Genomic DNA, 26020 nt, shown 5'->3' on the forward strand with positions numbered 1-26020 from the left:
TAAAAAAAAAAGTAGCATCAAATGCTCTAACAAATCAAATGCTCCAACAAATCTTATATGGCTTCCCAGAACTAGAGATTTGATACAAGAAGATAACTCAGTATTTGCTAACTTGGGCGTCTATTCTTGGTTTCACAAAATATGCTCTAGTGGCCTGCTACGTTCACCTCTTCTAAGAGCTTGCTATTGAAAACTGAAGGATGAAAAGAAAGATATTCTGCTACTACTCCATCATTTTTAAGAACTGTAAAGAGGTGATACTTTCAATGATCACCTCCTCCAAGCTCAGGAATGGTCCATCCCTACGTGCAGGATGTTAAGCAAAGGTGGCAGAAGGCCTGCATGAATGAACAAGATACTCCTGACAAAACTCAAAGAAACAGAAGAGGTGGAAGCAGGGCCAGGTGACCCAGAAGGAAGCAAGACACTGTTTGAGCATGACAGGGATGGGGTTAGGAAACCCAAAGCCCACTTGGAGTTGAATCTGGCAAGGCACATGAAGTACAACAACACAGACAGTAAGAACGGCTTCTACAGGTGCATCAGGAGCTAAAGGAAGGTAAGACTAGGCAAGGTGTGAGCCTGCTGCTGAATGGGGCAGGGGACCTGGTGACAAAGGCCACAGAAAAAAGACTTCGGTACTCTATGCCTTCTCCACTGATAAGACCTGCCTTCAGGAATCCCAGGCCCTGAGACCTAGTGTAAGGAAGACCTATGCTCAGTGAAAGAGGATCAGGAAAAGAAACATTTAAACAAACTTTAAAAAAAACCCCCAACAACTCGCAGAATCTCACATTGGAAGGGACTACTGGAGGTCGACTTGTCCTACCCTCCTGCTCAAGCAGGGCCACCTAGAGCCAGCTGCCCAGGATCGTGTCCAGATGGCTTTTGAATATATCAAAGAATGGAGACTCGGACACCAGCCAGTGCTCAGTCACCTTCACAGTAAAAAAGTGTTTCCTGATGTTCAGAGGAAACCTCCTCTGTTTCAGTTTGTGCTTGTTGCTTCTTGTCCTGTCACTGGGCACCACTGAGAAGAACCTGGCTCTGCCTTCTTTGCATCCTCCCTTCAGGTATTTATACATACTGAGGAGATCCTGCTGAGCCTTCTTTAGGCTGAACAGTCCCAGCTCTCTCAACCTTTCTTCATATGAAGAAAGTCCCATAATCATCTTAGTGGTCCTCCACCAGACTCTCCAGTATCTCCATCTCTCTTGTACTGGGGAGCCCAGAACTGGGACAGTACTCCAGGTGTGGCCTCGCCAGTGCCGAGCGGAGGGAAGCTGTTGAAGCAAGTAAACTTGGAAACCATTCCCAAATGTATGAAGGGCAAGGTGATTGGGAACAGTCAGCATGGATTTATGAAGGGGAAATCATGCCTGACCAACCTTGTAACCTTGAACAGCATCCACTACTCTCTGATCACCTCTACTTTAGTAAGGCTTTTGACACTGTCTACCATCACATCCTCATAGACAAGCTGATGAAGTACCAACTAAATAAGCAGACAATAAGGTGGACTGAAAACTGGCTGCACTGCTGGGTTCAAGAGGTTGTGATGAATGGCATGAAGTCCAGCTAGAGGCCAGTCGCAGTGGTGTACCCCAGGGATTAATAGTGGGACCAACACTGTTTACCATCTTCACTGATGACGTGGACAATGGGACAGAGTATACATACAGATGCGCAAATTACGTAAGTGCAGACACTAAGACACTGTTCACTTTAATTACTTAGAAGCAAATCTGCAAAACTAGATCTTTCAGAAGTCCTTGTCAGAAATATTTCAATACAAAAGTTCTTAAACCCAAAAGCTCCTTCTCTCAGTACTCAAAGTTATTATGCGGCTACATCTATAAACTTTGTCATCAAGTAAAGATAACCAAATGGCTCCAAGAGTGGCCACAAAGACAATTAATCCAACCACCCAGAAGGCCCAGTAGGGGCAGGAAACAGCCTACAACTCATGCTTTATTGCCACCATCCCTTCCCTGCAAACTAACTCATACTCCCTTAAATCATCATCAGCGTGGGCACACTGAGCAAGACCCAGCATATGGGAGGTACTGGACCATTAACGCAGGTTCCATGGAAGTGGAAACCCACACACTACATCCTCTTCCCACTCCACTAAAACAATACTGTGTGAAAACTTTGGGTGCTAGTGCTATAAAGCATTAAAGACAAAGGAAGATTCTGCTATTGCTATTGACTACTTGCTAAGAAATACAAGCAGCATTTGCAATGTAAGAGACTTAGTTTTATTGAGAGTTGCATAATTCCATAGCTGTATATCATATCCCAAAATATATATAAAAAGCAAAACCTAAAAATTGATCCACATGCAAAAGGCTAGAATCAGAATGCTGACACAAGAGCCCCAGAGATGGACTCCCCTCCTTTTCAGTGCAGGTTGATCACACTCTTAACAGAAACAACTGAAAAGCAATGTATTAGAACTGATACACTTTGCAGCCCATCCTAAGCTACAAAGACAATTTTGGCCTAAATTAATACCCTGGCTGAAAACCATGGTGGTTCAAGCACTGCTGTTCAGGCACTTCCAGGACAGGTCAGCCAATTCCTTCAGAGATATTGGGAAGGCATCCAAGAATGAAATAAAACAGGAAGTAGATACTAATCTGTCATTCCCTAATATATAGCAGCCTTTTACTTTGGGCTCAAAAAATCTTTCTGAAAAGTAAAAGAAATCTCTCAAATTAAAAGCTATATTCTATTTTGATTCTTAATAGGATATTAGCAGCTATAGTCCCAGAAACATGCCTTCTGCTTCGTGTCTGCCTTATGTATTGCTTAGATGTGGCCAGCTTCAGAGTATGCAAACACCTGTTCGCATGTACTCACTGGAGATAAAACTGATCTCAAGCACAGCCATTCACATATCGGCATGCTTCAGCCAGGGTAGAAAGACAGGTGGAATCCTCCCTGCAGCTGACAGGTCTGCTGCTCTAGCCTGGTAACAGATCCCAGAATTGAAATGCAAGGCTTCAGTGCTAATTCTTCCTTACTTCAAAGAAAGAAAAAGCATTAGCAGACTTGCTGAACAGTATGGGAAGTGGTAAAGGACAGACAGGGATAGATGGAGCAACTGGAATAGTCATTTGGCGGAAGAGATGCAGGCACAAGCCAATGTAGGGCAGAGTAGCTAAAAACAGAAAAAGGGAGCAAAGAAGGTTACAGCAGAGGAAGGGCAAGAGCAAGAATGCAAAGCAGTGTTAAAACTTGGGCACTGAACTTGCCTTTTAATTACTACAGCACAAGCCTCTTCAAAGTCTAGCTCCAAATACCTAAGACTAAAGCCAGACAACACTAACAGGGCATTTTTATGGTACGATGAAGAACTCCTAGTGTACTTTATTTAGATTTGAGAGGTCCTTTCTCATATTTTACACTTAGTAGCCTTGGTTAAAACATTATTAAACACCTAAAGCCAGGCCTAGGAAGCTGAAGTGTCTCTAATAAGTTAGCTGGCAAAGGATGGCCAGAATTAAATTAATAATCCCCTGTTTGCTATAAGAAGCTGTACCATCACAGGTTTGCCAACACTAGCACAGGTCTACAGCATCTGGAGGGGATGAACCACTGTTGTATACACTGCATGCATCTATCATGCAAAGAAAAAATTTTATTAATCCCATTTTGGTTTCAGGTTAAGGAAAGAATGATGGTATATAAATATTACTGTGATACTGGGAAGAGGCCATTCTGGGGAATAATATCAAAAGAAGTTACTAAAATCAACTAAATGTTTATTTGATGTACTTACAAAAAACACCAACAAATTTAGCTGATTGTTGGAAAGCAACTTCCAAAGACATTTAGTCTCATAATTAGAATCAAAGGGAACAGGTCTTGACAAAATACTGACTTGGGATGCTCAAGATACTCCCAGATCTACTAAAAAAAGTAAGTACTGTCAGTTTGACATTATTCTCTCCCCTGCCCCCCGCAGTTGAACCTAGTTAGATACTAAGTACAAGACTGCCTCATAAATTAAATATAAACTTCTGGTAAGAAATTATTAATTTGAAGGTAACACAAAATGCTAAAGGGCAAAGAAAAATGGCTATGTCCAAGACACAACATCACAAAGAAAAGTACGCATTTCATAATTACTATCACTTATCAGCTTGCTAATTCTGAACTATTATATTAATTACTACAGGATTGTCCCTATGTTCCCCCACCTTCCATTAAAGTTTTCTGAGGCAGAAGGGGTGCTTCTTACTATAAACGCCTCACTGATCTTCTAGGGAAGATAGCTTACTAACTGCCTGCCAGGAAACAACTCAAGCTCTTTCTTAATGATTAATAACCCCCTTGCCTCTCTTTGAACCAGCTTCTCAGACAACTATTTGACCAGAAAAGAAAAAAATATTTACTCTTTGCAGAAAAGCAGCAATAAATGGACTGTTAGACTCTACCACTTTGCCAACCTACTTTTGTCATTTCATTTCTTTGCTTGAGTTCAGCTCCTCCTGAAGACTCCCACAAACTTTTTGTTCCAAATTCCTTTTGCGCAGAATTAATTAAAAAAACCAAAGTACTGTTTTTATTTGCATGTTTCTAAACATGTTCTTCATTTAGGAAATATTAACCTCACTTTATAAAATATAACTCCTAATTGACCATGAAGCAAGTCACTCTGACTTCAGTCATCAGCATGGACAGACCTAACAGAACAGCCCAGGCCTCCAAAAACACTCGGTGCTTAAGCCACAGGCATTGTGATGTGTCCTTTAACAAGCACTGAACACTACAACATTCTGGTAGTAAAGATACAGATCCCCCGAGATCTCCAATACCCTTAAACTGCCTCTTTCTTTCAAAGAGCAACCACTAGAACACTCATTTGCTGAAAACTACCCAATACATCAGTTTAACTGTATAATCAGCACCACTATGATAAAGTATGTAATACTTTAGGTACAGTAGATATGTCTAAGTTCATTATATTTATTACAATGAAAATATCATCAAGATGTACACTTTTCCATGCAGAGAGGCATAATAATATGGCTTATTTTTAAGTTACATACAATATTGAAATTAGAAGTCTCTTTCAAGACTCAGATCTGACTCCAGCTACAGATCAGGCCATCTCTAACTGGCACCAGTAACATACAGATTACAAATGATTTCAGGGGTTGTGGCATTTCTTCCCCCAACACCCTAAATCTATTTCTAGGTACACCATGCCAAGGATGTATTTTCAACTGTACTTCAACATATTTTTCAATCCAGCTTGCTGAACATAACTGAAAGCTCTATTAAAGCGCAAGCTGGCACGCTTGAATCTCTACCATATTAGATTACTTAACTGAGCAAAAATATCTGGAAACACCCCCACCTTTGTGCCCATCACACCATTCCCTCCAACAACTTGTACGCTGGCTTACTATTTTGCACCAGAAACAGATGCCCCACATGCAGAATGCTATAACTGGTTACTCACCTACAAAATACTAAGTTTCACTTTATAGTTACAAGCTTACAACAACTGAAAGCAGAAAACACTTGTGAGACATTAAGCTAATGTTAGTAGCAATTGTCACAGAACAAAGCTGTCACCTGAAGAGAGAGGTGGTTACGTTACATGCTCTTAGAAGGGACAAAGGCAATTTGCTTTCAACTTTCTCTCATGAGCAAGCTTAGGTTCCAAGGACAAGTCCATCCAAAAGGGCAGATACCAAGCTTGGGAGAAGAGCAGCCTTGAACTAAGCTGTGAGGGACAACTTCCAAAAGGAAGAACAGAGCTTGTCCTGACAGCTAAATATGTAAAACCCCAAATGCCACTAATTCAAAATTTAGGAAGTTGCTAAGAATTAACGACAAATGCAAAGCACAGCCTCAGCTTAAGCAACTCTAAGCAAGTGTTGCTGAGTAAGAAGGAAGATGAGGAAGGGTTCACAAGAAGTTCCGTCTCAGCAGCTGCTGTAGTAACAGGGGGAGGCTGAAACACCTAGACTGTTTCAGGAGTAACACCCCTGTAGATAAACAGTTTAAATGATTTATTCTCATTTTAAGCCCCACCTTTTTCCCTCCAAAGGTTTAATCCCTTTACTAAAGCAGGTTGAAGGCTGGGTGAGAAGAGTAAAGAAACCAGAGCACTCTCTTCCTGCCGGAGGAGGACTCTGAGGAGCCACATACCAGCAGAAACGCTCCTGGGCCAGACCCCGAGAGCTGGAGGTACGGAAGGCTCTCTGGAAAGCTGAAGGAGTAGGAAGTATTCAAAACGTGTCACACATAAAAAAAGGCATTACATCACGGGGAAAGCAGTTTTAAGCCATTTGTTTTGCTCTGGCTTCTGATCAGCCTCTCGGGGGGGATGGGACAAGGGAAACGAGCGTGAAGACGCGAATGTCACCGCCTCGCTCGCTTTAAACCCGCGCGGACCGGGCCGAAACGAGACCGACCCGCCCACGGCGGAGCAGCGGAGCGAGCCGGCGCTAGGCCGAGGAGCGCACGCCAGCCGCCTCCGGCGACTCGGCGGGAGAGCGAAGCGCCGCGGCGAGTGGGCGCCGGCAGCCGGCCCCGCGCTGCCCCCGCCAGCGGCACGGCGGCTGCGGCTCCCCGGGGGAAGGGCGGGGGGCGGTGCTGGGCGGGCGCAGCCCCGCACGCGGAGGGGCGTGGTGCGTGGGCGCCCCGCGCGTGGGGTAACGGCCGCCCGGCCCGCCGCGGCCGCCAGGCGGGGGAGGAGGCCGGGGCCGGCGCCGCGGGGGGGGGGGGGGGGGGGGAGGAAGGCGGGGGCGGCGAGGCCTGGGCCCGCGGAGCGCGTCCCGGGGCGGCGGGGGCGTCCGGAAAGAGCGGCGCCTCCTCGCGGGAAGGGAGGCGGCGGGGCCGGCCGCGGTGGGGCCCCCCGGGAGGGCTGAAGGGAAGGGGCCCGGGCCCCGCCGGGGCGGGGGGGGGGCCTGGCCCAGGGGCAACCGGCTGGGGCGGGAGAGGGGGCCTCGGGCAAGGCCCCGCCTTACCTCCCGCGCGGCGGCAGCTCCTGCCTCGCCTGAGGGAGCGGCGCGGAGCCCGAGCCCCTCGCGCCGGACGCCGCTGCCCGCGGGTGGGGAGGCGGCGGCCGAGCTCGCCCCAGCCCCGCACTCCCGGCTCGGCCCCGCCCCCTCCCTCGCCCCGGCGTCGCCACTGGCCCAGCCGGAAGGCCCCACCCACTCCGGGACCCGTGGCAGCCAATCCCCAGCGACCACCCCTTCGCCTTCGCTACCGGTCTTAAAAAAGGGCATGGCAGCTCCTCCATTGGCTGGGATTTAACTCATGCCTTCAGGTTTCTACTGGCTCCCACGCCTTGCAATCTTCTCCCTCCGGCTTTCTGATTGGCCTGCTCCAAGACTACGGGAGCACGTCGCCCGCCTGCTTCTCGCGCTTAGCAGCCTCTGAAGAAGACGGGATTGGCCGGGGGGCGGGGGTTGCCGCTTCTCGTTGGCCGATAGGCAGCAGGAGTGCCGTCCTCGCGCGCTATGCCCTTGTGACGCCGACGTGATGACGCAGCGAGCGGCCTGGCCTGCTTCCCAAGATGGCGGCGCGCAGGGCGCGGAGGCTGCGCTGTCGTTAGAGGCTCCGCGCTCCGCTGGGGTTTTCTCTCCCGCGCGTGGCCTGTGAGTGCGTGGGGCCGTGGGACGCCGGTGGCCGGGGCCGCCCGCCCTCCCGGGCCGCCCGCTGGCCAGAGCAGGGGCCTGGGGAAGAGGGGCAGGGAGCGGGGAGGCCGGGGCGGGGAACGGAGCGAGCGCCTCCCCGGACACCGGCAGCCTCGTCTGCGGCGGGCGGGCGGGCGGGCCGCGTCTGGGAGGAGCTGAACCCCCCCCCCCCCCCCCGCCGGTTTGGGGGCTGTAGAGGACGGAGCCGGGCTCTCGGTCGGCTGGTTCGTCTGAGGTAGGATGTAAAAAAGGCGGGATCGAGCTCCCGAAGCCTTTTCTGTATTAATGGGTTGCATAAAAAGGGAGAAGAAAGTGTTATTATTCTTTTCGGTCGTTACAGTTTGGATCGGGGTGCTTGAGGTGGTTCGTTTAGCATGCTTTCGGGTTGATGGTTTTTATTATTGATTTTGCATTCAGAAATGCTTTCGCTGCTTATAGAAGCAGATCGCGTCTCTTCGGGCGATTTTAGTGTTAATTGGGTTTTAAACTGTTCAGAGCTTAGACAACAAAATAACTTGTAAGGCAGAAAACCCGTAACAGTTGTAAAAAATAACGCTTTCTTGGTAAATGTGATGGGAATGTGTGGTCGTGGCATGGCGCTCTTTTGTTGGTCCTGGAAATAGTTTTAAGTAGCCATTCCCTTATTTGTGGCAGAGTTTGGATTAGTCTGACTGGTACCATTAGTTGTGAAGGTTCTTCCAAAACCAACGTGGAACAAAGACGGTTTCCTTTATTCTGAAAAAGAGAAACTTTTTGAAGTTGAGCGAGATGCTGGTTGCAGGCATGGTTTTTCTGGCAGTTCATGTGATCTTCTTCCGTTTTCAGAAGGGAAACATCTGGAAAATTAACAGCTTAAAATTAAGAGTTTTAAGTTTGGGTCTTCCTCTGACTGTTTTGCTTAGAGCAAATATATTGCATCATATGTTAATCACTATTTGTTATGGGAACCCTTGCAGGTGACTGCAGTAATTTGTGCATAGTATCTGTAGTTTATTGAATTACAGTAAGAGTAGTTTTGGGCCTGAAAGAAATAAAGACAGCAAGGCAGTCTTCATTCTGTCATTAAATTGAGGCATGGCTGAACATCAGTCATAACTCAAACACCAGAGCTTCCTGCAGAGCTTTGTGACCTAACTATATAGAGGCTAAGTGCTGGTAAACACAGGAGAGTAGCATGCTCTTTGAGTGTCATCAGTTGCCTTGTTTTGGGGATGATTTTAGATTCTACCTTACCCTACAGGCTCACATCAGTTGTCTTGATCTTGGTATGTGAAAGAACACTACTTTTGTTAGCTTTTTTTCTTCAAGTAATACAAGTACAGACCACTGTACAAAGCTTTTTGCCAAGTGGTTGCTGCTATCTTACCACCCAGGGGTATTCGGAAGACCAAGTGGGTATTTAAATTGCCATTCAGACTGACCAAATGAATGTGTTTCCCAGTTATGAATAGTGAGTTGATCCACACACACACCCCCCCCAGCTTTTCAAATCTTGCTTCTACCATCACTGGATTGTTTTTCCTTATTTTGTGGACAAAGTAGGTGAAAGTTGTTCTACTAAGAAGTAGCAGATATTGTGCATTCTTGGAGTTTCTTTATTAAACAGGTAATAACAAAGATAACCTATGTCTATTTCTTTGAATTGAATTTGCAGTATATGGGGAGGATAAGGGCAAAGTTAAATATTACTTGTCTTTGAGCGTAGAAAAAGTCCCTTCCAATGGGCACTATTCCTCTTTACTCATCTCTGATCGGGGGGAAGTCCCCTCCGTTTTTAAAGAAGTCTTTTTGTCTTTTCTTAAAGGTTCTGAAGCAACTATCTGAAGACTTCCTTTTTGAAAACTTAAAAAGCAAGAACAATTCTGTTTTAATAAATGAAGGAGAATAAAGAAAATTCCAGCCCTTCTGTAAACTTGGCAAACCTGGACCATACAAAGCCATGTTGGTACTGGGATAAGAAAGATTTGGCACATACACCATCACAGCTAGAAGGGCTTGATCCAGCTACTGAGGCACGATACCGCAGGGAGGGGGCCAGATTCATATTCGATGTGGGAACACGTTTAGGGCTGTATCCTTTAAACTCATGTTGGTATGAAATGTCTTTATGAATGGGGATTTTCAGAATAAAATGTACAGGAAATGTCATGTGCTTAGTTAGCTGTTCAAATGTTTCTTAATCATTAATCAAAAATCTTTTTGAGTTTACTTGCCTTTTGATGTAATGTGTTCCTACACAATTTTTATCCATTCATTGGATAAACAAGGTTTCAGCTGAACCACTTTGGCAGTAGAGAAGTAAGGTGATACAGACTTGCCAACTAAGGATAAGTTTTGGCAGTTACAAAACTTGGTCTCTTACTACATGAATCTACATGACTTCCCAGTTTTTGAATTTTGCATTCATTTTTCTACATATTTTGCCTCTGAGGCTTCTAACCTCTGCCTCCCTACTCTTGGGGTTTTGGTTTTTGTTTGTTTAGGTTGGGGTTTACAACTTTGTATGTATTAGTACTCCCCACTGTCTCATAGATGACCGCTTAAACTTTCTGTTTCTTATATTCCTATGCTTCTTTTAATCTCCTCAGTTCTTTGTTTAATAAAACTGGGTGAAGATGAAATTTTACTCTTGTCCTTAAAGAGAAGAGTAGGGAGCATGTTCAGATTTTATTTACATTTGTAGGTGTGAATAGTTAGTAACTTTCTTCCACACCAACACTTTAATGTGAAGTGATAATTGTTCTCTTCCTTCGTGTACCTACTGCTGGTTTTGATCTTCTCTGAAGCAGGTACGGTTTAACACAAGGATGACCTTGCGTGGATCTTCCTATAAACATGATCGGGACTTTGCACGCTTCCAATAAATGCTTTAGGTATCAACTGCATCTGGGCTGAATCATAGTATTTACACAGCCTTAAGGGGTCTTGTGGCCTTTTTTTCTAAAACTCCTGTTTTACTTGCAGTGTTTTCTAACTGGTCACTAAACGGACAATTACTTGCGGTACTTGATACAGCAGAATGTGTCTTTTCCTTTGTGCATGTTTGGTTTGAAATTTGTTTTATGCCCTGTTTGAAAGTCCTTATTCTGCACCACAGACATTATGATACTCTAGCAACCGGAATAATTTATTTCCATCGGTTTTATATGTTTCATTCCTTCAAACAATTCCCAAGATATGTAAGTATTTACAATATTGATGACTTAATACAGTGATTGCACTATGCATGGACTATTTGAAATGGTGATAAGTCACTGCTGGCCACCCACTCTGAATCATGAAAAATAAGCATTTTATCTTTTAATCATTACAGCTTTAAATACTCTGTTCTTGCTTGTTTACACATTTCTATTTATGCTTAGAAACATATTTATATTGACATTGCAGTTATGTCTTGCTGATAGTGTTCTTTAGAAAGAGTAACAGCTATAGTTCTGGCACTCCTGTATTGGCTAAAAGAAAAAAAGAAGTGTAATACTATCCTAAAACTGCTTGACAGACAATGCTGAACCAGGACAAATTCTGCTTTGGATTTCTGACCTTGAAATAAAGTTGTATAAAACAGACAGTACTCCAAATTTTGTATTTTTCCTTTGAGAAAGTAAAAGTTTAAATTAACACTATAATAAAATTTGAAATTAATGTGCTTGTTAAGTGTTTCCAGGGAAACTTCTACAGAACTCTTAATGGAAACTGACAGTACTTTTACAATGCTATACTGTATTGCATATGTACGTGCAGGCAACTTTTTGAAAGCACTTTCTCTTTTAGGTGACAGGAGCCTGCTGTCTCTTCCTAGCAGGGAAAGTTGAAGAAACACCTAAGAAATGTAAAGATATAATTAAAACAGCTCGTAGCTTGCTAAATGATGTACAGTTTGGACAGTTTGGAGATGACCCAAAGGTAAAAGTACTCATGTTGAAGTTGATTTCATCGTATTGTACTCCAGCAAAGTGACATACGTTCATTAGAGCACTGGCTGATTTTCAGTTGTTCTAAATTAAATTATATCTTCAGCATGCATTTATGGCTCTTTTGGGTAATGTGATAGGTAACTTATGAAAATAATTCTTGCTAATACAAGTAGCTTTGGGAGCCTACTGGGATAATTGTTTGTATAAAATTTACATTTGATTTCATGTGAATTCTGGTGTTATTTTGCAAATTAAAGTAAATCCGAGTAATTCTGGTCAGAGCTAGAAACGTCATCAAGACATAAATCATATTGGACAGTCTTAGTGTCATTTTAGAAGCAATTAATAGCAAATCTTAAGTCAAGTAAGAGAACTACATCTCAAAAGTATTGAGAAGTTTCCTGTTTAGAGTATTTGACTTAGCAAAACTACACTTCTCTCAACATTTGCTTATTATAAATAGCAGAAGGATCTGAAACTAGGGAGAGAAATGTGGTGAGAGCTTACCTTTTTGTTGTGATTTTGTATATTTGGCACTTTCATGCTGTCTGGTTCAGTTCTTTCCTCCATGAAGGAAAAGGAATTTTAAACACCATATCCCCTCTCCTGACTCAAATAAATGTGAAGAAAAAAGTATCTTGGTTTAAAATAATGTTTTAAGTTGGAGAGATTTCTGTTCTCCTTGGAGACAAACCCTAATCAAGCAAAAGCGGACAAACATGTTTGCCTGGAGATGCTATGAAATATTCGTGAGTAAAAGAAGGAATAATATTGTGGTTACTCCATAATATTCCATAGGAAGAAGTGATGGTCCTCGAAAGAATCTTACTACAAACAATAAAGTTTGACTTGCAAGTAGAACATCCGTACCAATTTCTTCTGAAGTATGCCAAACAACTCAAAGGTAAAATATTACAGGGTGAGCAAGTAATGCCTGTTATTGCCTGTTATTAATTTGCAGAACTTAATTTACATTAACAGTGCAAGAATATTCTATTCCAAACTGTTTGTCCTTCCTAATTTTATTTCTTACAACTTTTCTGATTGTTTTTCAGGAGACAAAAATAAAATTCAAAAACTGGTTCAAATGGCATGGACATTTGTCAATGACAGGTAAGACACTTCTAGGAAACCTTTTGAAAGTGAAATAGTTACTGTTGTTTACTTTATTCTGGGATTAGATATTTCTTTGACAAATGTTTGTTATGTGTTTCTCTGCTTGTTTTATGTTTTCTTGATCATGTTAATCAGTTTTTCTTTCCATCATTACCATGATAGTTCCATTGAGCAGGGAATCTAGGATGAATGTAGAAGTAGACCGTTAAGACCTTTGCAGTTTTGTGGTAATGGTTTAGTGCTGCATTAAAAAAAGGTTACTGTTTGAAAGGGCCAAACCAAATTGCAGGTCTCCAGGATAGAAGCTGGCTTCTTGCCCAATCTGAGATATGTGGCGCATTCTGAGAAAAGAAGTCACTTCCCAATTCCATCATGTTGGTCAAATTTTTTTTTTTTAAAGCAATATTTTGGTGATAGTAAACTAGCTATTAAACTCAGTGAGGAATACAGTTTTTAGTGCCAGATTTACAATTTCTTGAATAATGAATTTGCAGTACAAGGATCACATCAATTAACAGGAGTGTGTGTAGAAGGACTTTTCATGTGTAGTGTGGTATTGGAGAAAAAAAAAAGCACAAAACAAAACAAAACACCCCCCCCCCCCCCCCCCCCCCCCCCCCCCAAAAAAACCAACCAACCAACCAAAAAAACCCCACAAAAACAACTCGATACACTTTAGTCTTGTTAAGGAGGATTCTACAGAACTGGGCAAGGTAATTCACCAAGGACGGTTAAATGTAATTTTTAATTTCCATCACAAACCCTTAAGAAAATGTGTAAGTGGCCTGACTATTCAGAAATGCTAAATACATTGCTTTCAGTTACACCTACAGCAGTAGAACACCATTAAAAAAGAGGTGCACTTTTTTATTCATATGCCTAATTTGAAGTAGCCCAGTCCAGATTCTGTAGATATCACCTAAACTCTATGCTGAGCAAAAGGTAGCTTAGCGTATTTGGATGTCAAGAAATGTTTACTTCAGTTGCTGTTAGTCTTGCAGGTGATGATCTTACAGATGAAACAAAAATATGGCTTGACTGTCACTGTTGTCAGGGAAAACTTCTGTTATGGATCCATCAAACTTTGGACACTACTGTAGTTGGAATTAGATGTTGTTTAATAATTCAAGAAATTTCATAATTAAAGAAAATGCACTTCAGGAAAACATTAGTATGAAGTTGGAGTGATTGTTTCAAATAATACTTAGCTCTGTTCTTGAGGCTTTCTTGTGCTTACTTAATAGGCACCATATTAGAAGTGTACTTGTTTTCTAGGATCCTGGGAAAATAATTCTGTACTTTGTGCTACAGGCCTTTCAAATAGGGGGTTCTGTTCTTACGCAGCTGCAGTGCGCCCCCCAAGTAAATGTCATTAAAGTAATAATAAGAAATCAGTGTTTTATAGAGCTAGTTCTTGTGTCTTTTTTACTGTTTACTGCTGACCTGATTCTGCCAGTGTTTAAGTATCCCATTGGCCTTCAGTTATATGTAGCCCACTGGAGACAAAATGGATTTAAAGCACTGTCTAGGGTACCATTTTGATGCGTTTAAGGACATAATAATGAATTCATCAGTGAATTCGCAGAAACTTAGCTGGATCTAAAATTCTTTAAGCAGATCCTATGTTATGGAATTTATGGAGGAAAAAGAAAGAAAAAAGGGAACAGAAAAAAGAAAAACAAATTTTGTAATTTAAAATTAATATCCAGAAACAGTAACTTTGATTGTGACAGGAACTTAGTTAATATCAATAATACCAATAATATCAGTTGTTTTAGCATTAGCTTTAACAGGCTATTCAAGAGATAACCATTTACAGTTTTTACAGCTTGATCTAAAACTTGCATCATGCTTGAGATGTTGCTTTACAAGTTCATGTTAGCTGTTTTGTGGGGGTTTTTTTAGTACTTGTTTACATTTCATTGAAAAACATTTGGAAACTCTAAAATCCAAATGTGGGCATCATTCCCTAACCAGTGTAATGCAGTGACAGCACACTTGTGTACAGGAAGTCCAGGAACATGAACACTATATTTAGGAACATGAACGCTATATTTAGTTAACACTACAGGTGAGACTAGAGTGGAATGTAGCTGCCCATACTTGGAATATAATGCTGTCTTTTCCTTCCTCTTCTACACCCTTAGTAGTCTTAGGTTTTCTATTTTTAAACTCCAAACTTCATGTTCCTATGTAGTGTATCACTTCTGTAGGCATATGCCCTCTGTATTATCTGTGTAAAATACCTTGTTTCATGACAGCAGTAGTGCAGAAACAGTTTAGTTTTGTAAACTCTTTTGTTTAACAAGGCTCTTCATCAAAATTGTCTGAGATGTTAAAGTGTGTTGGGATTTTATACCCTGTTAATTACAGCTGTTGTACATTAAATTGTTGTACTTTGACAATCAGAATTATCTTCAGGGTTGCGTTTTGTTTGGGTTTTTTTTATATTCCAGTCTCTGCACTACACTGTCACTGCAGTGGGAACCTGAGATCATAGCTGTTGCAGTTATGTACTTAGCAGGCCGTTTGTGTAAGTTTGAAATACAGGAATGGACATCAAAACCAATGTACAGACGATGGTGGGAGCAATTTGTCCAAGATGTTCCTGTTGATGTTCTGGAAGGTATGAAAAACGTTTGCTGCAAACAGAAGTATTTCCTTTAACTGTGTGATTTAGGTCGTTGGTAAATGCAAATTGCTTTCTATCTGGGTTTTAGTCAAAATAATTGTGTGGAGTGTGTAACTCAGGACATATGTGCTATGCCTTAACCAGGTTTTTAATTAAACTTATAAGACTGGCTTAGTCTGGAAGCATCTTTAGGTATCATGATCAGTCTTCTGGTCAATCTTTGCTTTACTACTTGTTTAATTTAGAACACAGCTAATTAGCTGCTAAATTGTTGTGGTGTGTGGTTTTTTGGGTTTTTTTAATGATTTCCTTCTCCCCGTTTCAAATAAGCAGCTCTGCAAACACTGGAACTAACAGAGCCTGGTTTCCAGTGGTTTTCTCATTGATGGTTGACCTCTTTAATCAAATTATGCTAGGGTTGCAATCACATTTTATGGCGTACCATGACTGAGGAACAGATTATGGGGGATGAATTCTAGTGTATGGGGGGGTGAGTTCTGATAGGGGGTGAATTATGGATCTTTTTCATCAGTACAGATACCTTAATACTATTCCCTTCGTGTGTGTGTGTTGCTCATATCTACCTCCTGCTTGTCCTCTTGAGAGAACCCCAGGAAGTTCATAAAATAAAGCAGGACCTCTCTTGACTCTTGTTAAGTAAATTGTGGTTATGTGGCTACTAATTTGTCTTTATTAAAGTTTTTACTAACTTACCTGGTACAAACGTCAGGCTAAGCGTACTTCTAGTTCCATAAATAGCTTTAGAAACCTTCTTTTAAAAATTGACGCTTGTCACAATCTGGTGTTTGATTCTAAGGAAGTTTTAAATGAAACAGTATGTGTTGCTGTTCAGGTGGTTTAGCCTTTGTCGCTCTTAGAACTTTTAGGTGAATATCATACAGTTCTGGTGATTTCTTAAATCGTTACTTGCTCTGTTTGTATTATGGCTTTTTTCAGAGTTGCTTCAGTTTCAGATAGATCTCTGCTGAATCCCTGCCAAAGAGGGTTAGAATGGGAGTCTGCAGTTTCTGCTACTGCATCAGTGACTGCTCATTGAAAGAACTCATTCAGCTTTTCTAGAAGGGTTTTCTTTTCCTTGAGTGCTGCTCTTGCACCCGGTTATCAGTTGGTCCTACATGTTTTCTGGCAGACCTTTAGCTCCTAACATGTTGGAAGAAGAATTTAATACTAGTCCTTTACTTAGATTCCTGAAACTTTTTTCGACTGGCCTAACTAGATGTGTATGTTTTAACATATAATCTTCTTTAACTCACTTTCTTACTATATTACTATCCTGTCGTTACGTTGTTACCTGGCTCTCCAAGCACACAATAATAACATACGGTATATTAATACCAAAACACTTTGTTCTTCTTCTGGAAGGTGTGCGTGTACATCTACATACTGTTTAGCATAGGCAGAAGAAACTCAGAAATGGAAGTATAAATTGAAAAAGTCTGTTTTTAAAAAATGAAATCTGTGGTCATTATAACAGTAAGTAATATTTAAAATTAATTTTTCTGAAGTTGATGTCCACTAAAAAACTTAGCTGATTATTGTGTATTAAATGTAGACTTGTACATTATGGGTGTATAATCTTTTGGATAATTTTTTTTTTTAAAGACATCTGTCATCAGATCCTGGATCTATACTCACAGGGAAAACAGCAAATGCCTCATCATACTCCTCACCAGTTGCAGCAGCCACCATCTCTTCAATCTACACCCCAGGCACCCACGGTACAGCAATCACAGCAATCCCAGGGTTCAGAGCAATCACAGACTCAGCAGCAAAAAGAGTCGCAACAGTCAGCACAGCAACAACAACAGCAGCAGCAGCAAACACAAGCACAGCAATCTAAAAAGCCTTCACCCCAGTCAAGTCCTCCTAGACAGATTAAAAGACCAGCAGTAAGTTTAACTTTGAACTTTAACTTGCATTTTATTTTCAGGCTGATCTGATGTCCATTTGATTTAAAGGCTGCAGTGTGCTGCAGACTTGTGTTTGCTTTAAGAATGAGCCTAGTGATTAATTTTGTATGGTAGGCTTCCATTGATTGTATGGCAAGTATGTTAGTGTAGAACAGCCTTTACAGTTTTGGCATACCACATTCCACGTTCCTCATTCCACTTGAGGCAAAACCAGCGGAGAGACTTTAAAGTCAGCATGAGCTGTTAAGGTTCTAACTCTCTTTGTTGTTCTGTGCTATGAAATTTTGTTGTTCTTGCTATTAAGCAGGCTTGATTTAGGGGAGGTCTCTTGTACCATACCTGAATGTAGAGATGTGCACAGTGCTGACGAAGACATTATTTGACTTTCTGGTCTTGGATTACAAATTTAAGAGAATGGTAGCTTCTCAAAGTATCTCAAAATTCTTATAAGAAGTCTTTCAAAATAATCTAATAACAGTAGAAGCCTATAAATGCATCGTATGTTAAAGTCTCACTTTGTCTGTATTATCACCTCATCAGTGAAAGTAAGAAAGTACATTGGCAGTTGGATATCACAAGTACTCTGAGTGCTTTTCCACAGTCATCAAGTCCAAATGAAGCTTTCAGACCTTAATCTACACTTTTTGTGGGTTTTTTTTTCACTTGTAAGTTTTTAAAAAAAAAAAAGTGTTAAGTGTTACCCAAATCTTCTTGCATGTACTTAGTAAGAAGAGTGTTTTCAGAAGTTAAATCTTTGGAACAAGTCCATTTAGGAAGTAAATTTTGTATAGCTTTTACAATTTTTGCTCTAACCTGTAATTAATGCATGCCCAAACTAGAGAACAGACATCGGGGCGGGGGGGGGGGGAACCCAAACAAAACCAAAAACCCAGGAAGAAGCAACAAATTATAGAACGAAATGGAATTGGAAGAGTGCAGCATCTTCATGATAGCAGCCTCCCAAAAAAGCCTCTAAAACCCTGGTCTTGTAGTTACAAGATATAGCCTACTACTAGAGGAAAAAATCTGCACTGAAATATATAATTCTTGCACTGAACTTTATAGTTGTTCAGGCTAGAAAGCTGATAAAATGTGTTAATTAGCTTAAAAATTGGGAGAGCTTTTTATAGGTAGTATGTATTTCTTTTCATACTTTTGTACCATCAGCACAAACTCAGCTTGGGTTGTCAGATCGGAAGGGCTGGGGACTCTTCTTATTTTTCTTCAACAGAAATGACTGGGACAGGTTGGTGCATCAGAAACTGTAAATAACAGTTTGGATTTTCTGTGTGTGTTCATCTGACTCTAAGTTGTTACGAATGTTTGTTCATTCATGTAAAGGCTCCACCTTTACAGTACTACTGATTTCACCCCATCCCATGTGTTAAGGAACCACCTCATGGAATAACGTGGTGCCTTTTGCATGAATAGTATCTGCTGTTCTTTAACAATCACCTCTGATCAAGTCCTCAGAGCAACTTACCTTTTCTTGAAATTAAGAGTTTAAGGACCACCACCTAATAATTCAGGAAGCGAATAGTACAGATAGAAAGGTAAGTCCTGGTACCCTGTAGGCATCCAGAACAAATGTAAAGCAAAGGGTCACTCAGAGGAGGAGTTTTGTAGGAGAACGGCACAAACAGCATGAATTTGAGAAAAGCAGATGTGATGATCTGAAATCATTCTTTCTCCAGAAAGCAGTCTAGGAGAAAAAGAAGTGTAGTGTTTGAAAGATTTATTTGGCACTACTAAAATGTTCTTCAGTTAGATGTACCATAAACCTTACTTAAAATGTTTGCCTCCTTCTATAAATAGGGCTTTGCATGACTTCTCCTTTGGTTTGTACAGAACATAAATACACTTAGTTCCTGGAGGCCAAATTTTCCATTTACGTGAACTCTTATAACTCTGTTACCTTATACTGAGCCAAGATACTTTCAAGCAGCTGTAAGCATTGGCCCATGACTTGCAGACCCATACCAGATGTCTTAAAGCATTGGCACATCCTCTGTACCTCTGGTGGTGAAGAGCATTTGGATGTTCAGTTGACTTCACTGAAAATATACTGGTGAATCATTAGATGGAAATAGTATATTTAGTTTGATTAAACTAAAAATTGTTAGTGGGAACAATTTTAATGGAGACAGAAACAGCACTAAAAGAACAATTCCATTGTGGCATGGATTGAGATTATTATGAAAGTATTAAATAACAACCAGCATGGTAATAAACCAGTAATGTTGACAATAAACCAGTAATGTTGACCCTGGGATGTCATGACTGGAGCAATACAAACTACAATGCAGCGGAAGGACCAAAAAAAAGCTCGTCTGTATGTTAGCAGCTGCCTTTACTAGAGAAGTGATTTAAATTCCTACAGGCTTTGGGTTTGTTGCTTCTTGAATCTTTTTTTTTTTTTTTCTTTCTTTAGCATAAACACAGTTTAAACTGATGTTTGTTTTTCTGTCACACGAGCTTTTTGGCTCCAATTGCTTGTTCTGCTCTAATGCTACACCTCAGTGGCATTATTTTCTGGACATTGTTCCATCTTAACAAATGCACAATAACTGAATTGCTTGCCACTTGAAGTGATCAACTGACTTCACAGAATGAGTGATTTTTGGAAATGTTGCAAGTACTGGAGACTTGCTTCTGTTGAAAGTGCAGGGAGATCTGATGTTTGCATTCGGTTTATAGACATGGAATTTAGTGCTAGAAAATCGAGAAAAGACTGCCCAAGTAAAATGAAGGCAGCAGATGGGTCTGTGAGAGTCACCAGGAAAAGTGTGTATGTTTGGAATGGGAAGATAAAGATTGTCCTAAAAAGTAGAAAAGCAGCCTGAAGGTGGCTGAAGATGAATTGAAATGTCTATCAAAGGAATATAAGAATGAGGTAGCCTCAAGCAGTTTGGTGCCTTGGTATTGGACAGCAGAAATCTTGAGAATACCCATCAGAATTAAGGAAAATTCATTGTTCAAATTGGAGTGTAATGCAAGTCCATTCTTGCTGCAGAAGGTAAAGTGATGGGAACCGAGCAACAGTTGGTGAAAGTAAAGCCACTAGAGGTAAATAGTCCCTTAAAAAAAAACCCTTTCGTTCAAAAGACAGAGAAGCTATGTACCATTCCCCTCGGACTTTTATCATTAATTTTAAATACATTTGTAACTAAGCTTATTGTACTTAGAATTTCAGTTAGGTTTTCTGCTTTTCTCAAAGACTATCAACTAGCCATCTCAGTTGGACTAAGTAAGCTGGAAAGATTTTTATTACTCCCTTGTCTGTGATTTCTTAAATAAAAGCACCACAAAACAAACAAACAAACCAAAAAAACCAACCAAAACCTTGTGATTGGAAGGATGATGGGAGGTTTTGTGGGTTTCGTTCAGCGTGCATAAATTTTTTTCTGGCATAACATTTGGCTTTTATAGAATGCTTTTCATCTGAAGGCTTCTGAAATGTTTTACACTGAGCAACACTTTCACTGCCCTCCTGTCCTGGTAAATAAAGCATAAAGGCCTGAAGTGATTTTGGCAAAAGTTGAATGACAGGTCAAAGCAGAATCGGGAACAGAGGCCAAGTCTCTTGCTTTCAGCTCAGTGAGCAGTGTACTGGACCATGACGTATGTGCAGTGGATGACAAATAAATTAAACGAGATGTAATACTCAACAGTGAGAACAGCAGGAAATGCTGTATCTAAAATAGCTGCTATTTTTTCAGTCTTTTCATTCTGCCAGTTAAGCTGGGCTTTCCCAATGGAATTTGACTTTGTTCAATGTTTGTGTTGCATCTGTCTAAAGAGATTGGACATTATTAGGCTCCTAATAAAAATATAGGAACAAATAAAGGGTTTGTCCTGCCTCCTTTTAAGGGAGGGAGGAGGAAACTGGCTCTGAGTTGGAAACTGGTTCTGGTTTAGTCAGATCTGTACAAAAGCTCTGCGGCAGGCTGTAAGTTGTTCCGATTTTGCTCACTTGTTACCATTTTAAAATGCTTTGTATTTTGCAGTGGTCTTATTTCCTTTTTTTTTTTTTTTTTTTAAACAGGCTGTATCTCCAAAAGAAGAAACAAAGCCATCAGGTAAATGTTACTATTCTATTCGTATTGCTTTCATTTTACTGTTTTAACCAGAATAAATAATTTGCTGATATGCACTTAGTTTGTTTGCTTACAGGCTTGGCAGTTCTAAACTATTTTGATCCTAATAATGCATCTTTAAATATATACTGTAACTATTTTCAAAATGTTCCTAACGGCACAACTTGAAAAATGGAGTATAACTGTGCCCCAAGAGTCCCTTAATACAGCCTGTTCAGTAGAAGTCTTGCTAAACTACTCAACTCTCAATGTATAACTCCATGCATCATTTGGAGTAGTTCTTCAGCAAGCTGTGGGACCTTGAAGTGAGTGAAGGTACCATGTCATTAAATAGCTGCACTAAAGGTAACTCTGTTGGTAATTGGTGACACTTGTAATCAGTTGTTGGCATGGCTGCCAGTAAAAGGCATTTTGTATCAATATATAGCCTAGCTTAAGAAATGCTTCACTGCAGTGATCGCATCTGGTTCTTTTCGTTTGTTTGTTTGGGGTGGGTTTTTTTTTCTTTGTTTTGCTGTTTTGGAACAATGTATTTCAGGATAGCTAGGATGTGATTCCATAACCTTTCCTAAGTAAGTCTGACACTTCTGCCTCTCTGGCTCTGCAGATAGATTCCAGAGTGCTGTCTCTTCTCCCTCCTCTCTCCTGTGCAATTGCCGTTTTGTTTGATTTCTAGACACACGCTCCCCTAGCAGAGCATATTTCAGCTTCTTCTGAGATTTGTTTTAACTATTTGCAAGTTACAGTTTTGTGCTAGAAAATGTACACGTGCTCATCTTCACTTACATCCTGTTACTGGGACAATTTGTCTCTAGTTATAAAATACATAGCTTGAACTTGTAGGCATGTGTTCTTTTGGAAGACCTGTATGTGATACTTGATGCCGCTTCATTTATACAGAGGTCTTTATTTTCGTTTTCTTTATTAAACATACCTAGTATATAGTATTTCCATTGTACTTTTGCATAGTGTAATATGATGTGGTAATCATTAGCATGAGACCAGAGTTGGAATTTGGAAAATATTGCAGAGCAATAGCCAATTAGGAACTTCCAAATGTTTTTTAGAACCACCACCACCATCTAAAATTCCCAAAATTGAAACTTCACATCCACCAATACCTCCTGCACATCCACCTCCAGGTAAGCTTTATTTTCTTAAACACATTTACTCTTGCCGTTAATTGCCTTGCTTTTCATTCAGGTGGTGGTAATGGTGTGGGGGCAGGGGTTGTTGCCTTGATTAATCAGCTTGGCAAGTAAAAGCATATAGGTAGATAAGTTCCAAAGGGAATTTCATCTTAGTAGCACAGAGTTTTCCAGACAGAAGCAAAAAAGTTATGATGGAAACAAGACTATACTAGGTGGACTAAGGCAAAACAAAGCTGTGACTGTTAAAGGCATAGAAGACTAAAACTAATTGTCACTAGCAGGCAAAACGGAACTTATATTCTCAATAGGATGGCAGATCCCATGTTATATTACTCGAGTAGCTTCCAGCTGTCCTATAGAAGTCCTCCGTGTTACATCTTTAGTATAGAAATTCTGCAGGTGTGTAACTTCTAAACAATAAGGGGGATACTTTCTTTCCTGTGTCCCAAAAGAGGACTTTCATCTGCCAGAGAACTTTCATTGCACACATGCCTTATGTTTGCAGAATAAACTGTACTGTTGTAAAAATGTGCTTCCAGCACCTTGATGCATTAGCTGTCCTTCCAGTGACCCTTAAATGTGACATAAATATTTTACAGAGCACAGTCCATAATGTAACTGTAAGATGACAGCTTCTAACAGGGAACTACAAGAGAGAAAAACAGTGCTCTGAAATATAGTAGGATCATTTTTCCTGTTTGTTAAAGTCTAATTAAGAATGAAGGGGTTCTTCTAAATACCATGTTCATTATTCCTTCAGTTGTTAAATCTTGAATGCACATCTTGCATCCAGAATGATTCTGAAAGTGAGCAAATGGGGAAATTATTGCCTGCTATAATTTAGAAGCCAGAAGCTGTTGAAATCATAGGTACCACAGCCAGCGTACCCACCTTGCATGATCTAATTATGTAGCTGTCCTAGGGGACAATTTTGCTGTTAAAATGATGACTGCTTAGATAAGGTAAATCCTATTTAGGCAGGTAACGAGTTTGCTTCCCTTGTTATCTAAAATTTTCCTCATAGAATTTGTTTATACAAGTAAATCATTGTATAAGCACTGAAACATTTTAAGAACAGTCTTTAGAGGCCAACTCTTGTCTTTTGGGGCTCTGAGGAAAAATCAGGTGAAAACTAAGAATGTTTATTGGCCAAATGAACAGAAGTACTAGAAGGTGGATTTATCTCAAATTCTGTTTAGCATTGTCAGTTTAGTTGTTGCATGTCACTGGAAATGACTGCCCTATATCTGCTTCTAAATAACTTTTCTTACTGAACAATGTTTTAGATGTTTATATATACAAGTAAGATGAATGTCCAGATGCCCCAAACTCTTTTGTTGGGCATTTTAATACTGACTGTATGACCATACAGAGATGTCGCCATTAGGTCAGTCTTCTTATTGTGGTATTCCTTACTTTATAATGTCTGCATTAAGAGGAAAAAAAAATAATTAAAGATCCTTATTTAAAGAGAAGACGGCGTAAAGCATGTTCTTCCAAGAAATGGCCATGTATAATTCTGTAAAAATCTGACCTTTTTGTGAACTTCCCTAGACTGTAAGGTACTGAGTTCCCTGAAACTAATCAGTGGAACAAAGCTGATCGATTTCATGTCCCAAGCAATCTATCGCAATTTCTTAGTTACCCTCTGTTTGTTTTTCTTTCATTTAGTAAACAGGTTTAGAACTGAGCATTAAAGACTTGAGACTTTAGCCTGTATTCTCAAATAATATTTCCCAACATGGGAGGCAAGTGAAGTGCAGAGGGTAATCCCAGGCCACCTCCTAGAGTATAAAAGAGGTAGAAGAGAGGCCTGGACTAAAGAAGATTGAAGCGCTGATCGAAAGGTTTTTGGTGTCTTGAGTCCCATGATGTTTTAAATCTGCTAGTTGTGATTCTGTCCAACCAGTCTGCTAATTTCTGCTGGTTGTAGAACAATATTTCAATTATAAGTAAATAGTAGTAAGAATGGAAGATGCATTTAACTTTTAGAATGGGAAAAGCTGAACCTGGAGCTTTGTTACACAGCTTAGTTATTTTCTAGTGATATAAGAAGGTCTGACTGGATACAGGCGTTCAGAGACTTAGAGAATTGAGTCCTCTTTTGATATGTTAACTGGAAGAAAACTATAAAGTATTCAGAAGCTGTTGTTGCCGCTATCCTTCAAAAAAATAAATGAAATTTTCTTTTCCAGAGCGCAAGCCTCCTTTGACAACTGCAGTTTCAATGGGAGAAGCAGAGCAATCTACTACTGTGGACTCAGTAGATATGCCAAAGGTCCAGATTCCTCCCCCTGCTCATCCTGCCCCAGTACATCAACCTCCACCTCTGCCGCATCGTCCCCCACCCCCACCCCCCACCAGTTATATTACAGGGATGTCTACTACAAATTCTTACATGTCAGGGGAGGGTTATCAAAGTCTTCAGTCAATGATGAAAACAGAAGGACCAACTTATGGAGCTTTACCACCGGCCTATGGACCACCAACTCATCTACCATATCATCCTCATGTGTATCCTCCCAACCCTCCACCACCAGTTCCACCTCCACCCCCTACTTCATTCCCCCCGCCCAATATTCCACCTCCTACTCCTGGATATCCTCCTCCACCTACATACAACCCTAATTTCCCACCTCCAAGACTGCCTCCAACTCATGCAGTACCACCTCATCCACCTCCAGGGCTGGGAATGCCTCCAGCTAGTTACCCCCCGCCTACTGTTCCCCCAGGTGGACAGCCACCTGTACCACCTCCAATTCCACCGCCTGGTATGCCACCTGTAGCAGGACTTGGACGTGCTACGTGGATGAGATAGCATGAGGTAATTTGCACGATATCCCTTTATGTTGACTAGGCAGGAGTAGCTAGCCAAAACCTACTTTGTAAAGATGAAGAGGAGGGTAATTTGTATAATTTAGATGAAGAAATGAGGTGGTGAAATGAAAATTTAGCTGATTGCAGTATTGTTTATGGTGAGTGATATAGGCTTCTAGATTTTAATCAGCTTTGCAGTATCTATTCTAACTTTATACGTTTGACTTAAGTTTAAATTGTCTTGAGTTATTCCAGCACTGGATTACTTTCTACTAGCAAAACCAGCCATATTGGCTCAATTATATCAGAAGAAAATTTCCTTCTAGAAATCAGTGCCTGTTTTTGAGTATCAAAATAGCCAGATACCATGAAATTTGATCTATAGTAAGAAACTTCATTGTTAGTAATAATTAAAACAACACGATGTCAAGCATAAAAGCTACTTTATTTAAGAGAGATTCTGAATGCTAGCTGACTGGAATCATTTTGAGGTGTTTGCCTTGCTGATATTTTTGTTTTGGAATGTACTGGTATCTTAAAGTATTGTATGTTTACACCTACTTGCAAATTCCTGTACATAATATATATATTTTCTAAGTGTGAAAGTCTGAATGTAACAACCTACTGTGATGTACATCCTGGTTATAAATGGGACTACTTTGTTCACATCTACCCAAATAAAATTAGTTCTGAATTTA

At 40.7% G+C, this 26020-nt stretch overlaps 2 protein-coding genes across 5 annotated transcripts in view; one reads left to right on the forward strand and one right to left on the reverse strand.

Annotated features, from left to right (window-relative positions):
• Positions 1–7118, reverse strand: part of SETD3 (SET domain containing 3, actin N3(tau)-histidine methyltransferase) — a 65179-nt gene extending 58061 nt beyond the window's left edge. The window contains exon 1 of the mRNA XM_075503560.1: positions 6993–7118. The gene's annotated coding sequence lies outside the window, so the exon portion shown is untranslated. The remainder of the gene's footprint in view (positions 1–6992) is intronic.
• Positions 7119–7473: 355 nt separating this feature from the next.
• CCNK (cyclin K) lies at positions 7474–26020 on the forward strand. Of its 4 annotated transcripts, none has more exons than XM_075503562.1 (12): positions 7503–7625; positions 9146–9270; positions 9469–9735; positions 10762–10843; positions 11436–11567; positions 12377–12482; positions 12634–12691; positions 15151–15320; positions 16950–17236; positions 21303–21336; positions 22422–22496; positions 24701–26020. In XM_075503562.1, the coding sequence occupies exons 3-12, from the start codon at positions 9539–9541 to the stop codon at positions 25321–25323; spliced, it is 1764 nt and encodes a 587-aa protein (XP_075359677.1). In that variant the 5' UTR covers positions 7503–7625; positions 9146–9270; positions 9469–9538; the 3' UTR covers positions 25324–26020. The 4 variants fall into 4 exon arrangements, with proteins under 4 accessions (XP_075359676.1, XP_075359677.1, XP_075359678.1 ...); XM_075503563.1 differs by having other exon boundaries at positions 9204–9270; XM_075503561.1 differs by lacking the exon at positions 9146–9270 and having other exon boundaries at positions 7474–7625.

Source organism: Mycteria americana, chromosome 5 (genome assembly GCF_035582795.1).
Source record: "Mycteria americana isolate JAX WOST 10 ecotype Jacksonville Zoo and Gardens chromosome 5, USCA_MyAme_1.0, whole genome shotgun sequence".
NCBI lineage: Eukaryota > Metazoa > Chordata > Aves > Ciconiiformes > Ciconiidae > Mycteria > Mycteria americana.

Coding starts and splice junctions, on each gene's coding strand:
- CCNK (XM_075503561.1), top strand. CDS start 9,539: ATGAAGGAGAATAAAGAAAATTCCAGCCCTTCTGTAAACTTGGCAAAC. Junction 9,736..10,761: donor GTGGGAACACGTTTAGGGCT/GTATCCTTTAAA, acceptor TCTGCACCACAG/ACATTATGATACTCTAGCAA. Junction 22,497..24,700: donor TCCTGCACATCCACCTCCAG/GTAAGCTTTATT, acceptor TTTCTTTTCCAG/AGCGCAAGCCTCCTTTGACA.